At 48.9% G+C, this 15628-nt stretch overlaps 1 protein-coding gene across 4 annotated transcripts in view; it reads left to right on the top strand.

Annotated features, from left to right (window-relative positions):
- mpp7a (MAGUK p55 scaffold protein 7a) overlaps positions 1-15628 on the top strand; it is a 91345-nt gene that overhangs the window by 36762 nt on the left and 38955 nt on the right. For 2 of the 4 annotated variants that reach the window (XM_072713021.1, XM_072713023.1), the window contains exons 1-4: positions 6571-6772; positions 6844-6962; positions 11762-11839; positions 14958-15038. In XM_072713021.1, coding sequence (XP_072569122.1) covers positions 6586-6772; positions 6844-6962; positions 11762-11839; positions 14958-15038 — 465 coding nt within the window. In that variant the 5' untranslated portion in view covers positions 6571-6585. Of the gene's footprint in view, positions 1-6570; positions 6773-6843; positions 6963-11761; positions 11840-14957; positions 15039-15628 lie in introns of those variants that run through there. The other 2 variants (XM_072713027.1, XM_023823539.2) reach the window with 1 other exon arrangement.

Below are 15628 nucleotides of genomic sequence, written 5' to 3' on the forward strand. Positions count from 1 at the left end.
CCCTTGTCACGCATTGGGACGGTGAGCATCTGCATGTGCTCTACCTTCCTTTTTCTCGCTTTTTATACCGCAAGCAGTTCTGTATGGACTGTTAACCTCTGAGATGGATGTCTGTCTGTCTGACTGCCCAGTTTGCCCACTGGTGGAACTCTCTTCCAGAAAGATCTTTTTCCTCACTGGAGCTTTACGTTTGAAAGCTTAAATGACTTGACATGTCCAGTTTTTACATGTGTACGACGATCTCTTAGGCGTCCCAGGTGTGATCTGTGGCTGCTTCCAAGTGGTCCTGAGTAATTGAGGAGGGGGGGGTGAATTGGATGTAACAGTGTGATTGCACTTTGGGGCACGATGGGAGTGAGGGCACCCCCAGATCCTCCTAGTCGTGTTGCCCAATGCAAAGGTCCAAAAGCGTAAGCTCGCCTGGGAAAGGAACACATCTGGGTTATGAACCAATATCCTGTTTCCTTCTGCTCCTGTCACTGTTTTTATTTGATGACTGGGAATACCAGGAGGGGGCCAAATTTGGGTAGCGCCGTGTTTAATGGTGCCTGAGGTCCGCTTCGCTGAGTGTGGTGCCATATGCATTTTAATCACTGTCTTGTGATCCACTGTCCAGAGATCCAGGTTGAGTGAAAGATTCTTGTTTTTTACCATGAAGGTCACAGTGCTGCAGCTTTGGGTCAACGGAGTCTCCACACACACCATCTTCTAGGCGTACGTTCCCCCCCCCCCCGTGCCTTCATATGTTTGTGTCCCCCTCTTGTTAAGAGGTCACACGGCCCACTCCAAGTGCCCCCTGTTGGGGAGAAACAGGTGGTATATCTATCCTCCAGCAACAAGAAACTGTTTTGGTTAGTTTTAAGCATTAAGGTTTTAGACGAGGGCAGAGCCCCCTTGGTTGGGTTGACGGGGGGAGTGATTGACACAGATGGGGTTCAGCACCCCCATTATAAAAGTCTTGTATGTTGTCATGGGGAGGCGGCATGGTGCATGCAGGACTTTGGAGTTTTAATGCTACAGCGGGACTGTAAAAGATTAGATGAAATGTCGTCTGTCATTTGTGGGGGCTGGAGGGGGCACTGGAAGGGTCTAGGAGGAAATCTTGGGGGGGGGGAACCTTTTTAGCAGACTAACTCACTGGTGTGTGTGTGTGTGTGTGTGTGTGTGTGTGTGTGTGTGTGTGTGTGTGTGTGTGTGTGTGTGTGTGTGTGTGTGTGTACACACGTGTGCGCGCGCACGTGTGTCCAGACAGTGCTGTGTTCCCGGGGGCGATGATGATCTTGTTTATCGCTCAGTTAGTTCCATGGCTTTCGCAGGCACTCGTGCAGCTATGAGCAAAATGACAAGAATGGAGGGTGTTAAATTTCCCCGGTGCCGGTAAGTTTTTCCGTCTCCATGTCAAGGAATGCTAAGCATTTGGGAGTCACGGCGCTCGCACGACGGGAGCGCTCTGCCGATTTCCAGCCGTTTCTTCCCGTCCCAGCATCCGGCCGCACGGCTTGCAGGAACACAGTAACTGTAGTGGCAGGATATGTTGCCACTGGAAAATGTCCCTTTTTCCAGTTACATCAGAACGAAAATTTCCACTTGGTTTCTGCAAACCGGGAAGGGGGAAAAAAAAAAAGAGAGCGAAGGAATGTGATTTATTTATATATTTCTGAAGGGATAATGATATCCTCCTGTGCGCTAATCCGAAGTACGCCCCCGTCCTAAGTGGGCCGCCTTTCCCGACGGCGATGCCTCCTCGCAGGAAGGCGACTTCGGAGTGCTGGGCTGGAGCCCACGCCTGTCATTTCCAGGACGAGGCACTAAAATATCGGATAATCCTGTACAATTAGAAACATGTAAGAGTCGGCTCTTTCCATGGCTCCGGTTCGGTGGCACGGCATTCCGAAAATGAGAGTGGACGGTATTCCTCGGTCTGTGTCCCTGTTAGGAGAAGGAGAGTGCTGTGATGCAGTGTGCTGCTGTCTGTTAACCATGGTGGGGGTGTTCTGCAGCTCCAGGCCACCATCTTGGTCCTTTCTTGCTGTTTCTATCTATGCGAGTCCCCTCCAATTTGGGCCTGGATCCTCCTATGTGACCTGGCTTTCACTCGTAACCTTAGCTGCCTGCACCCCCCCCCACAGACTCGCCTCCCTGTGTATTTCTCCTTAAACATCCCCCACCGCTGATACCCCTCCCAGGTTTCTTCCACAGTAAAATCGCCCACTGACAGGTCCTTGCTTACGGAATGCTCTGTGACCTGAGCCCTTTGCCGTATTTGCGCCAAGCTGGGCACGAGAATATAGACCTTAACCGTCGGGACGAAACGTGAGCAGGTACGCTGCAGGCGTGCGCGCGGCTGGGCTCCGGTCGAGGGCCCCGCCGTCTCGGCGGCCGTGCCAGGACCCCTTTGAAGTTGCGCGGGCGCGTTCCTGCCTGGATGTGCTCACTGCTGGCTGCACAATGAAGAATAAATATCTTTTGAAAGGCTTGACCTGCCCGTCATCATCAGAGAGACTTTGAATCCCTGTGGCCGACTTCAGGGGCCCTGGACCAGAGCCCCCAACCATCAAGGGTTCTCAATATGAATTCTCAATATTCCAAAAGCCAAAAACTCTGCGCTGTGGCCCAGCTGCTTCTGAGTTGGTAATCACCCCCGACAGTCAAAGACCAGTTGCCGTACTTGTGCCTTCATTGACCTCGGGATATATTCAACCGCTAGTTTTCTCTGTTTTTTTTGGTAAAATCTGGATTTCTGGACAATGCTGATACACAGATTTGTCTCTCATCATTTTCGTTGCTGATTTAAACTTTTATTTTAAATTCCAATGTTTAAATTGACCGCTTCCCCATTCTGGGGTGGGATTGGGGAGAAGACATTCTGCAGCAATAACATTATAGCCAGAGGTATGAACAAGCAAGCAGGTCAGAATCTTCATGTGTGCTATAATGTTGGGTCAGAATCTTCAAGCATATTAGGACGTTGGGTCAGAATCTTCATGTGTCAGAATGTTGGGTTAGAACCTTTATGCATGTATTGGAACTTTTACGTGTATGTAGGACTGTCGGATCAGTACTTTCAAGGAAGTCGGAATGTTGGGTTGGAACCTTTGTGTGTATGTTGGAATGTTGGGTTGGAACATTTTTTGTGTGTATGTGTGTGGGGAAATCTCGGGTTGGAACCTTTTTGTATATATGTGGGAATCTCAGGTTGGAACCTTTTTGTGTGTATGTTGGAATCTGTGGTTGGAACCTTTGTGTATGTTGGAATCTGTGGTTGGAACCTTTGTGTATGGTGGAATCTGTGGTTGGAACCTTTTTGTGTATGTCAATCTCAGGTTGGAACCTTTTTACAATTTTGTGTATTCGTATGTTGGAATGTTGGCTCGGAACCTTTGTATCTCGGATTCTCAGGTTGGAACTTTTTTGTGTGTATGTTGGAATGTTGGGCTGGAACCTTTTTGTATGTGTATGTCGGAATGTTGGGCTGGAACCTTTTTGTGTGTGTGTATGTTGGAATGTTGGGCTGGAACCTTTTTGTGTGTGTGTGTATGTCGGAATCTTGGGTTGGAACCTTTTTTTTGTGTGTGTATGTCGGAATCTTGGGTTGTAACCTTTTTTTTGTGTGTGTATGTCGGAATCTTCGGTTGGAATCTTTTTTTTGTGTGTGTATGTCGGAATCTTCGGTTGGAACATTTTTTGTGCGTGTATGTCGGAATCTTCGGTTGGAACCTTTTTGTGGCCTAATATTTAAAACTTCACAAAAAATATCAATTTGCTTTCACAGTAAGGAAATCATACATTCCTAAGAAGAAATTTGTGTCATCCCAGATATTACATGCACTGAAGTAGAGAAGGACTTTGTCTCAGCCGTCCCTTTCTCATGTTGGGGAAAGTGCTCCTAGGAGATGGAATGGCCCGGAATGTAGCTTTTGCGGGACCTCACTCAATGTTCCAGGAGCGTGGCTGAAGGCAGACGGCCAGGCGAAGGTGGAAGATAAATCCTTGGGGTTGTGTGTTTGGCTCTGGGGATTAACCTCTTTTCCACCTCGCACACTGAAGTCCCAACGTCCAAGACTTCAGGCTGAGAATTTATTTCTTAAATTTTATTTCCCCATGAATAAATCATTTATCTCCTCGTTTGTCTAGTTGACTTTCTTGTCTCCCGGCTGATTTCAGAGTATAAGTTAAACCATACAGAAAGTGGGCTGCCTGACATGGAGAGCAACCCCAGGCTCCATTCTTACATTTTTATTTGGTTAATTATTTATTCTCAGGGCTCACCTTGCGCCTGAATCTTGTCCACTGAACAGCCTTTGAAATATTGTCCAGGCAGGGGGTATGAGGAGAGGTGTTTCTCATCCTGGATGACAGCCCTGCATTCTGCTCTTAATAATGGCTTGATAGATATACAGTCAAATTGTGTCTCTCCTTCAGCACCCTGGGGGGGGGGGTGAATCCCATCCAAAGCTTCCCCCCCACCAACCCACCCACTCCTGGTGTGTTTTATTTTGCTATTAAGATCACAAATTGTATGCGTCTCGAGTGGAGGGGTAGTATTGGCAGGTGTTTGTTATTGTAAATGAAATGTAGTTTGCACTCTAAGTTGCATGGTCCAGAGGTTCCTCTCCTCGCACATAATCAATCAGATTTAAACGTCATGGAGCAACGGTGTTAGGGGGATGTGATACGAGTTCCTGGCTCCAAGTCTCGCTGGTTGCTCCACTGGTCAGATTATTTTGTTCTGCCGGCTTTGGAAAGTAAAAGAAGAAGACTGGAATTTTCTATGATCACAAACGGACAAGTTTGGGGTTATTACTCTCATCAAACTGCACTAATGCAAACCCTTGCGATGTCGCAAAATGAATTTTTAAAAGTCGCATTACGTTTTTGTCCCTGTCAGCTGTAGAGACGCTCGACATGGCCCGACACGCGTGTCATGTCCAAAGCCTTGTTATCCTGCTTTCGCCACGCAATCCGCTGGATTTTCTGTTCTCAAACTGGGGTCCCAATCGGGCCGAGTAACGATGTGCGATCAGACAAATGAACTGGACTTCAGGACATCCTAGACCAATGGCTCGCTCCAAGCCTTGCTTGTTACCACTGGTGCTTGTGAAAACCCCCCTCACTCAACGACCCAAATGGCGTGAACCACTTTGGGCTTTTTTTGGCCTTCACCCCCAAAGGCCCAAACCTTTGTGGTACTTGGTGGACAGACTCTTTTTCCCTGTAGGTTGGTGGGCAGGAGATGAACATAGAACATCCATTTTGGAGGATCTGGTGTTGAAGGGGGGGGGGGGGGGTTGGGGTGTTACTTAATTGCTTTTGCCAGGCAGTTTTTTGGCCATCAAGTGCCACAGTTCTGAGGGGATAAATTTGGGGGCTTTTTGCAGGGAAACAGGACTGGGTTCAAACCTCATCTGGCCTGGGGGCCGAAGCGAGGAGGGTGGCCCCCGAAATCCCATCTGACCGCAGGGCTCCGTCTGCGGAGAGACGGCTGGCAAGCAGCGCTGGCGGCTTCACGCGTTCCAGAGCAGGCTGGTGGAACGTGGCAGACCAGTCGGCGGGGGGGTGCACCCTGATTGATTTCTTCCCCATTTGTTTGAAAATATAATATATATAATAATTTATAATATATATATATATATATATATATATATATATATATATATATATATATATATATATATAACAAAAAGGAGCAAAGGAGCAGCAGGAGGAAATGAAAATCTTTACATTTTCCGAGGGGAGGGGGGCATGACACACAAGACATGCAGGTGACCCTGCCGTGCTCCGCCCGCTTACGAGGACCCATGGCCCTGATGACTTTTCCACGTCCCTCCCCACCTCCACATCATCCTGTGTCCCTTAAATCTTTTATAATATGACATGTTATTTAGATTTCCCTGCTTGTAAACTGACGAGGGGAGCAGATGCCCTTGCAGCACAGCCAGCCTGTAAGGGGGGAGGCCCATCCGGGGTGAAGACTGTCACAGACAGTCTTGTACAGCATGGGTCCCCCTTAGTTTGCATTGTGCTACCTCAGCCTGGTCTAGCACTGTTTGACCTGGCCTGACTAGAAATGGAACGACATAGCTTGGAATGGCACCGCATGGACTGGCCTGGCCTGGCATGGAACGGTGCGGCATGGAAAAAGAAATCATAGCTGCAGAATGTACATTGCTGGGTGTAGGATAGTATAGGATTGATGGGTTGGTGGCAGAATGCGCATCTCTTGGTCCCTGATCCACCAAACGTCATCTGCAGTCTGCTCTGCTTAAATTTGGCTGAGGAAGGCCCACTGGACCCTGTGATTTGTGTTTTGCCCTGAAGCCTCAGGGTGGTTCTAGACACCGAAGATGTTCGGATTAATCGCTTCTTTAGCGTCTGCGCCGGAAGGGATTCTGGGCCTTACTGTGGGATTTGGGTTTAAAATTGCAAAACGAAGGAGGAAAAAATTCCGGCTTAGCTTTAAAATCTGAGCAAAACCCCAAAGATTTGGAAACGTGGTGGCATTTGACATCCATAAGACTGAGGCTTTGGATTTACTGTTCTTTAAGCGTATCCAATGCCGTACTGTCTGGTCATGTCTAGGACTCCATGTTTGTGCTGTCAGAGTGTTCCTGGAACAACAGGAAGTACAGAACAATCACAGGAAGTTCAGGCTGTGAAGGGGGTGTGTCTGATCGCTTCCCGAATCGGGAGCGTGCTACAGACCAAGCGGCATACAACTTTGTCAAACGTCCCTTGCAGTTTGGTCACCTTGCTCATTTCAAGGAGAAACGGGGTAGGAACTGGAAGGCAGGGGGGTTTGGAAAAGGGCAGGAGAGCCACCAAACTGTGTTTCCACCCCTCCAGGTCTGTTTGAGCTGCTGGCCACCCTCCCCTCACAGCTCAAGCCGCATGTGGACAGCCAAGCAGACTGTGCCTTCCTGCAGGACATGTTCGGGGAGAAGAGCCTCCAGGCGCTGGTCAAGGTAAACATCTCCGCCCTTCTCATTCCACTTTGTTCCAGGTTCTGGCTGCTATGGTATTCTAGATGTGACCAGGCAGGATCCCGGCGCTTCTACACCTGGCCCTTTCTGTCCTCTTTCTCTCCCTCCCTCTCTCTCTTTCCATTTCTCCCATCTTGGGCGCTTCATACAAGCCCCTCTTTGTTCATGGCATCTGAAACGGCGGCATTAAAAGTGCCAGTCCCACAAAGATGCGGGGATCGACGCATGCGATAGCTTTAGCACTCTTCCGTCTGGTGCTAATGAGCGAAACATATGCCCTCTGCTCAGATCTGGTGTAGCCGTCGGTAACCGACACTGAAGGGGAGGCGTACACCTGTGGCTTTAAGTGTTCCTGGGGGCGTCACTGCTTTGTCATTCAGTCGGGACATAAAAACGTGAACCCCTGTTTACTCGGGGAAAGCTCCGGAAGCGAGAGGTCCAGCCGAAGCCTCGTGTCCAGTGCTATCGTGTTTTTTTCCCTCAGACGGGAAGTGAAGCGGCAAAAAAAGATGATATCCTGTCCTCCCATTTCAAAGCAAAACTTTCTCTCTGTTGACTTGTTTGCACAGACTTCAGCTTTTTATTTGACCCTATAAGCATGTAAAGAGCTCGGAAATCCCAGCACTTTTCAGGCGTTCGTCTCAGACACCCGAAGTTAAGACGTAAGGACCCCCAAATGATTTTTGCTCCATTTTCTTGGGTAATTTCATGTCCCATATGACTTAAAAAATAGAGGTCATCAAAACAGTTGGAATATGTTATGTTTGATAAAAGCCTACAACGTCTTCCTGCTGGGGGCCTGGTGTGGAGTTACTATGGTGCACCTATATGGGGATGTGGATTATTTAACCCTGTAAACGGAGTTGAAAAATAACAATCTCGGACAAGTGGGAAGAAATGCCACTGAATTTTTTTTTTTCCTGAGAGGTGCTGAGTTTGTTCTTGGGGTGGGGGGTGGGGGATGGGGGGTGTGGGCTGCCAGTGTGCAGATGAGAGGATCTCAGCTGTCATCCAGATGGGACACAGGCATGGCCTGGACTGGTGGGCTTAGCTGGGCCTTGGGACAAGGTGTGAACAGAGGAGGGATGAGGAACTTCAGCACGTCAGCTGCCTGGACCCCCCCCCCCCCCCCCCTCTCTCTCTCTCTCTCTCTCTCTCTCTCTCGGTTTCTTTTTGTTTCTCTCTCTCGCCATCTCTGTCTCTTTGTTCCTTTGTTTGTCTCCATCTCTCTCTTTCTTTTTGTTTTCCCTTTCCATCTCTCTCTTTCTTTGTCCCTTTGTCTCTCTCTCTCTCTCTTGCTTACTAGAATTCAATTTTGTCAAATTAATAAAATCCAAGTTTTATTTCTGGGTTATAAGTAACACTTGTGGATAGTTACACGTACTCTACTCAGGAATACATGAATTAGAAAAATTGTGCATATTCTGCATGTGTAGTTGAACCCCTGTGATTGGTTAGCATAGTTACTCATTTCTCTCCTCCGGTTTCTCTAGTGACTGCTCAGCTATTCAGTTACACGGCAGTCAAAATAGCCGTTAAATATCCTCATTCGTAACTTAATTCTTCTAATACTTCTAAGCACGTAATAGTTCGGTTGGGGCCGGGAGGGTAGCTGTCTCCTTCAGGCATACGATGTGGGGCTCTGGGCCGACCCGGGTTCTGTCGGACGCTGACCGCAGCTCATTAACGTGTCCAGACAGTCCTGCCTAATGCCTGCTCGTTCATCATGCCTACTGTGGTGTAGTATATTATACGGTCTTAAAGGAGAGGAATGGACCCATTCAGCCGTGCCAGCTTGGAGGCGGGATTCGTTGTAGACGTGTCTCTGCTCCGTAGAGACGACATCATTTGTCTTTGCTTCCCCCTCCTCTTCTCCCCGTTCAAAGCTAGGTGGTGCTCTTACCTTATTTTAAGTCTGCAGGGGCTCATATTTGGTCCTGACTGTGACTCCGGGGAGAGGAACAGCACGGTAATCCAATGAGTTTGACAGAAGGCTGGTTTAGTGGAGGCTGTCAACCTCCACCTGTGCTGTTTACAAAGCGAATGTCTGGTCCAGCTGGGGGCGGTTTGAGGTGTTCGGGCCAGAAAGAGCATGTCGGAGACGCAGACAGAACCAGCCTCCTCTGAGCTCTGTCTGATTCGTCTGACTTGTGCCGTCTGGGGCCCACATCTCAGGCACCATCCAAGCCCCCCCCCCAACCAGCCTATGGCTCAAGCATTCGTCCTGATGAATAACAGGCCCCTATCATCGTTTGTTTATCCCACCTGAAGCAGAGACTCCCATCGTTTCAAATCGAACGTTAGCATTTATTTACAAGTCCGATTCCCCTTCATGACAGGTATATTTTTCTCCCCCCTTGCTAACTGGTAGCTAAAAGTAGATTTATTCCGTTCTTATCCTTATTCTCAATCTATTTTTCGTGTAGCTGACACATATAAGCGGGTTATTAAAGTAGTACATGTACTGGCTCGTGTTATCCCGCTGAAGTAGATCGTTCCTGACTGCTTGTCTCGTACAGTATTACTTGTACTTTCAGTATAATTCTCAGTGGCACTGGTGTACATTACTTTGACAGTTTGAAGAACTTTATTTAAAAGTAAATAAATAAAAAAAGCACATTCTGATGATCTGCACCGGCGCCTTGGCGAGTGAGCAGTAGAGATTAGGAGGATGAGTTTCTGTATCTTTTTCTGCTGAGCTGATTTTTTTTCTTCTTGCCTATTTGGTGCTGGGTTGTGTCTGGATCCTGGTTACTACCACCTGCCCTGGTTGTTGGCCTGCTTAGATCCTTGCCCCACTTCTTGCCTTTTCTGGAAGCTTCTAATGTATGGGGGGTGGAGTGTGGCCGTACCGAGTCTGTGCCATGTCTCAGGGCCCTGTTACCCGCTGCAGGAGTCTGAGTGCATCAAGGTCAAAAAGGCAGCCGCTGACCAGCTTATAGTGGGTGCAGGTCTGCTGCCGGCAGACGGTGAAGACCCCCATTTCCGGGGTCACTCGACCAGAACGGAGAACCTGAGGTCGTTGTTCTGTCTGTGAGTCCTGCCAGGAAGCCCAGGACGATCTCTGTGAGCGCCGAAGAGTCAAACTGAATTCCAAAAACCATTAGCATCCTGGAAAGTATCCTCCTCCCGACCGGAACTGGACTGGTTCTTTAATTTAGCGTCTGAGTTTGTTCAGGTCCCCCGTCTTCATCTGGGAGATTGATGACACGTGCTTGTTTTTTCACACAGGGACCTAATTCCCGGGGGGGGGGGGGTGGCGGTGACCCTGAAGCGTGCTCCTAATCCTGAAGCGTGCTCCTAATCCTCTGGAACTGCTTTGGTTGCCCAACCTTCATTTTATCGGTTTATTTCTTTTGAGCAGAATTTCAGATGTTTTAACTAATTTACAGCATCCCCCCCCATTCCACTTCTGTTATTTCTGTGTTCCCCATTCCCCCCCCCCCCCCTTCTATCACATCTGTATTGTGTGAGCACACATGGCACCTTAGTTCTCGCTGCCCCATCCTGCAGTGGTTCCCGACCTGGTTCTTTGTTGCCACATGCCCCAATGTCACGTGTCTGCCGATTGTAAAGCCCCTCAATCGCAGGTGGAATGTCTGCTGGGGGGGGGCGCAACTCCTAACTGGCTGCCACAGCAGATAGGTGCATTCCTCTGTTGGAATGGGACCGTCCCGTTGGATGTGGTCCTGAGTTGTAAATAAAAGCAATTCTGCGTTTGCTTCGAAGAAAGAAGAAAAAAAAAAGCAGAGAGAATTCCACGGTAATGAAGCAGCTTCACTGCAAGTACCAAAGCAGATGTCCTGGAGAGCCATGTCCACAAAAGGACAAGCCATATTCTTGGCCGAATCAATTCCACATTTTTTATCGTTTTTTTGAAGGAGTGCGGCTGTCCCCCTGGCGTTGTCAGCTTGGCTCTGTCCCCTTGGCACTGTCCGCTACATAGCACAGGAGACGAGGAGTTGGGCCCAGCCTCTGAAGACGTGACCCAGAGTCTGTGTTCAGCTGGGTCTGGCCTCCCGGTGGCGGGTGCCATCCCATCCCCCGCACCCCCAACCCAATGTCCCAGACCTGCAGCGACCCCCAGACTTAAGCCAGTCAGGCCTCCCGTATCGAGTCAGAGTTTGATGTGGTAATTTTTTTATTTTTTTTGGCCAGTTGGTCATTGACCCCCAAACCTGACTCCTCCTCACCACTAGGGGTCGCTCACTCTAGACCTTGCTGAAGTGTAAGGGGCATCACAGTGCATGAGGCCACTGAAACTTGTAGGTCTCACTCCACTGGGACATGAAACCCCCTCCAGAGAATTTATTTTTTGAAGTCTGTTCTATAAAATGCTTTTCTTGTCCATCTCTGTATGCAGTGTGACATCTTTTGGGTGTAATTTGATAGATTTATTAGGTTTGTCAGGACTTTTGAAATACTTGAATGATGATAATTTTCTGTTGAATCTCTTTTGAAAACTGATTGTATAATCAAAGATTTTAAGAAATTTCTATCTAAGGTAATTTAATAGCAAGAATTATGACCCAGAGTTTTATTGGGTTAATTTCGGACTCTGAAATGGTTCATCAATGAGATTTATGGATACATTGTCTTTTTATGTATCGATAAAGGCTAATCCCATGCTGCCTAGCGGCTCTCCACTGTTTTTGTTGGTGTTTCTGTATGGTTCCCTCTGTTAACTTTGTAAATCTCTGTGGGGGTAGTAATCATGTGATGGGGGGGGCGTGTTCTTATTAGTCATTGGGGCTCCTCTGAGTTTCATGTCCTCCTTCCAGATCCACGAGAAGCTGCAGCGCTATGAAGATCGGAGTCCCACCCCAGTGCTGATCAGCGCCGGGACCCTGGCCCAGGATGTAAGCCTCACCGTGCAGCGCTTGTGAAGTTTTATGAGCTGTGTCGACCCCCACCCAAAATGACAGTCCCTCTGCACCTTAAGCATGAATCTAGGTCTTTGATCACTTACCTGCTTCACTCTCACTGTTCCAACACCCCTTTCCCTTCTCGAACAGCAATCAACCCCAACGTCATGTTCGTCTTCGTGTTAGAGCAGTGTTTCTCAGCCCAGTCTTTGAAGAACCCTGGGAAGTCCACATTTTTGCTCCCTCCCAGCTCAGGTATTCGGTTTTCTTGATTGGCTGGCAGCTGGGAGGGAGCAAAGGTGTAGATTGTCGGGGGGGGTCTCCCACCGTGGTAGAGGTTCCAGATCCCAGTGCCCTAGCGATTGGGCAGTACAGGACGCCACACACGGGGTGTGAGAACACACAGGGGGAGGCAGGGAGCCAATCCGGCAGATAAAGGGGGTGGAAATGAGGCGAGCGAGGCAGGCCGCCCCCTGTCTACTCCTCGTGGACGTGTGGGTGATTTACGGCCCTGCCTTTCGGGTCTGGAGCCAGCGCCATGCCCCCGTGAAAGCCCAGCTCCAAGCCGACCGCTTAATCTCCCTGTAAGGAGAATGCTGCCCGTGTCCTTTCTTCTGATGCCGGTGCATGACGTGCGCTGTGTATCACGCACACGCACCTGTGTAAACGCACTGCGCGTCCAGATGGTGACAGGAGAACCGCCATCACTGCGGCGGCCGCCGGCGGCGCTTCCAGTGGCTGACCGACCTGTGCTTTTCATTTCAAGCTGTAATCAAAGCCCCTCAGACTGTTTCCATTTTCGCTACTTTATGAATGACGAAACCTCGGTAATTATGTCCAAATCAAAGGGGTGAGTGAGGGAGGGCCTGAGAGCTGGAGAGGGAGGGAAGAGGGGAGAATAAACAGGCAGGCGGACGGGCAGGTGAGGGTCCCGCTGGCAGGAGACACTGCAAATGAAATGGTACCCTGAGGAGATTGACACCAGGCATGACGTCACAAGTGCTGGAAGGAAATAGTGCTGCGTTATTCTGTCAATGTGGGAGATGGATGGAGAGTCACGGAGGTGTTGGCACGAGGGATGGGGGTTGTGTTTCTGTTCCTCTTTCCCATTTTTCCCCTGAAGTCAAAAATTAGTTGTTCTTGATCAGTCTGCTCTTTCAAATTATGAGCTTACATTTAGCATTTTTCCCCCATAAAGGAGTTGGATTAAAATCCCGAAGGGTGCCAAAGCTGCAGAATCGATCAATTTATTTGGAAACTTCACATGTTTTTGAGAGCAGTGCCATTTGCAGTGTAGACCTTCACCAGTGCTCCCAGTAAAACTGTTTCAGTTATTTTGGCTATTCGGCTGCCAACAGGAACTCTGGGCTCTTTGTTGCTCATTTTTAGTTTCATTTGCAGCTTATCTGGCAGGTGACATGCAGGATGTCCACAAGCCCCTCCCCCTCACAGTGAGACCCCCTCCCCCCATGTGTTCAGGGTTCACATGAAGCCTTCAGCCTTGCTCCAACATGCCTGTTCTCATTAGCAACTTGCATATTGGCCAAATACCCTCGCATCCCCCCCCCGGAGGGTCTTTCTTCAGCACCACTTGTCCAAACATCTAGGCAGGATCTAACTTTGGGGGATTTATCTGCTGGGTTTTCTGAATCGCACATCATGGATGTACCTTTAAATTTCCATTTCAGCAATACACTCCACACGCAGTCACTAACCCATGGGTGTGTTCTACAGGATTACAGGTGAACAACTATAAAAAGTTTTGACCTTTTTGGTTCTTCGCTCTGTTTTAATACCCATTTCCTCTCACCATAAATTATAGCCCTAGTTGCAGACATGGCATTAACAATCAGCATAATCAGTTCTGTTCTCCAGTATGCAATATCTCTGCCCTGGCTTGGGAGTAAGGTGCTTCTCCTACAGACATACTCTTTAGAGCAGTGTACGCCACCCTGACCACTAGATGGCTCCAGAGAGCACGGTTCCCAGGCCACGGCCAGCACTCCTCCAGTGATTGTGTGGCTGGTGATGTCAGTGAGGTGATGGCTCTGAGTGTCAGGGGTTGGGTCCTGCCAAAAGTAACGTCCTACGGAAAATTTCCCCTCTTGACTTGAATGTGTGTTTCCATCCCAAGCTCATTCAGGTTTATCAGGTTTACCTACATGACCCCGGCGTTCCACAGGAGGAAGCCGCCTGTTCCTCAGCTTTCGATCCTGAGATTCCCAGTCCTCCCCTAGCTGAAGATGGACCCCCTCACTCTGCCCCAATATGTCAGCTTTCATAGCAGAACCAAACAAAAATCCTCCATGTCTTCTGGCGTAATCAAAAGAGATGCCTATAGTTTAAACAAATCTGCCTCAGAAATGCGTATCACTGTTTTCATGACGTGATTGCTTTCGGGGCTCGTCGTAAACGTAAACTCCATCCTCAGAATTTCGGTTGTCCAAATAAACTCTCAGCTGAGGTAGACAGAACTTCTAGATTAGTTCCACATGGGGGGGGGTGTTTTTTCCCCTGTTTTTTTTTTTTTTTTTTTTTTTTTTTTTTTTTTGGAAGGTGTGATAGTCACAACTGTTCCTCAACTGATGACATACTTTCCCACCTGCTTTCCTCTGTGGGACGACTTTATGAACTGGAGGGTGGACAGTTCTTTGTTCCCAGATGCCCCAAAGTGACCCCCGCGTGTGTCAAAAGGAACATTAGCTGAATTACGGGGCTCTTCCTGTAGGTGCAGTGTTGGACCAGTAGGGGGCATAGCATGCGTGTTTTCTGCCCCAGTTCCTTTCACTGCCACCTCCTTTCCCTTTAGATGCCCCCTCCAACTCCACCACCTCAAGCTGGTAAGAAGATTCTCTGAGGATGTGTGAATTTTCCCCCCAACCTGTTGAAAACCGACCCACACTGGCAGGGTAACGGTCTTGCTCTGATGTGGCACAAGCAGCCCTTTGTGCGGGCTGTGGACTTTGGGGGGGCAGGGGGGGTGCATCCAGGTGTGTGTATCTGTGTCTTTGTGTATGGCAGAAAAATTAAGCTGCCCCCACCCCACATGAGACCGATAGTGTGTGCTAGGCTGGGTGCCAACCCCCCCCTCCAATCAATCCTGTCTTCTCAGTTGGTCAAGGAGCTGCAGAACAAGCCCGTCGGCCTGGAGATTCAGGAGTTGCTCGGGTTACTGGACAAGCCCCATGTCAAGGTAAGCGTCTCTGTTTTACTCACACACACGTTTAAGTTTTAATGTTCTTAGTTTTTTGGGGACAGAAATGCTTTCTTACAATAAAACAGTAATATTACCTTGAGGCACTGTCTGCACACAGTCTGTTCCCGAGGGTTTGCGATCCTTGCGATTTAGGAAAATATGCACACCTGCCCAGGCTGAGTAGTCAGATGCCCGAACAGCCATTCTTCATGTAAACAGGCTTGTGCATTAGCACTCATATACACACACACACACCCCATCCACCTCACCTTCTGTGAATCCCTCTTATTGTCACTGAATTATTCTCTCCAGCACTCCATCATATTAATTCACTTCCTCTCCTCCCTGAAAGCGTCGTCCTTCCGTTGATGTGTCAAAGCGTCACACATCCGTACGAGCTCCCGAGTGCCCCCTAGTGTTCACGGCTCCCATCTCTCTTTCCACCAATGCTAGGTCTTCGGTTACCCAGATTTTTACACATGCTCTAAACTGACATGCGTTTGCTCGCAAGCCGACTGCCTGTCAAGTTTCACCCATTGCACACGTCCCCCCCCCAGACATGTATGTCCTCTCTCCCTCTCCACCCG

Source organism: Paramormyrops kingsleyae, chromosome 1, assembly GCF_048594095.1.
Source record: "Paramormyrops kingsleyae isolate MSU_618 chromosome 1, PKINGS_0.4, whole genome shotgun sequence".
Classification (NCBI taxonomy): domain Eukaryota; kingdom Metazoa; phylum Chordata; class Actinopteri; order Osteoglossiformes; family Mormyridae; genus Paramormyrops; species Paramormyrops kingsleyae.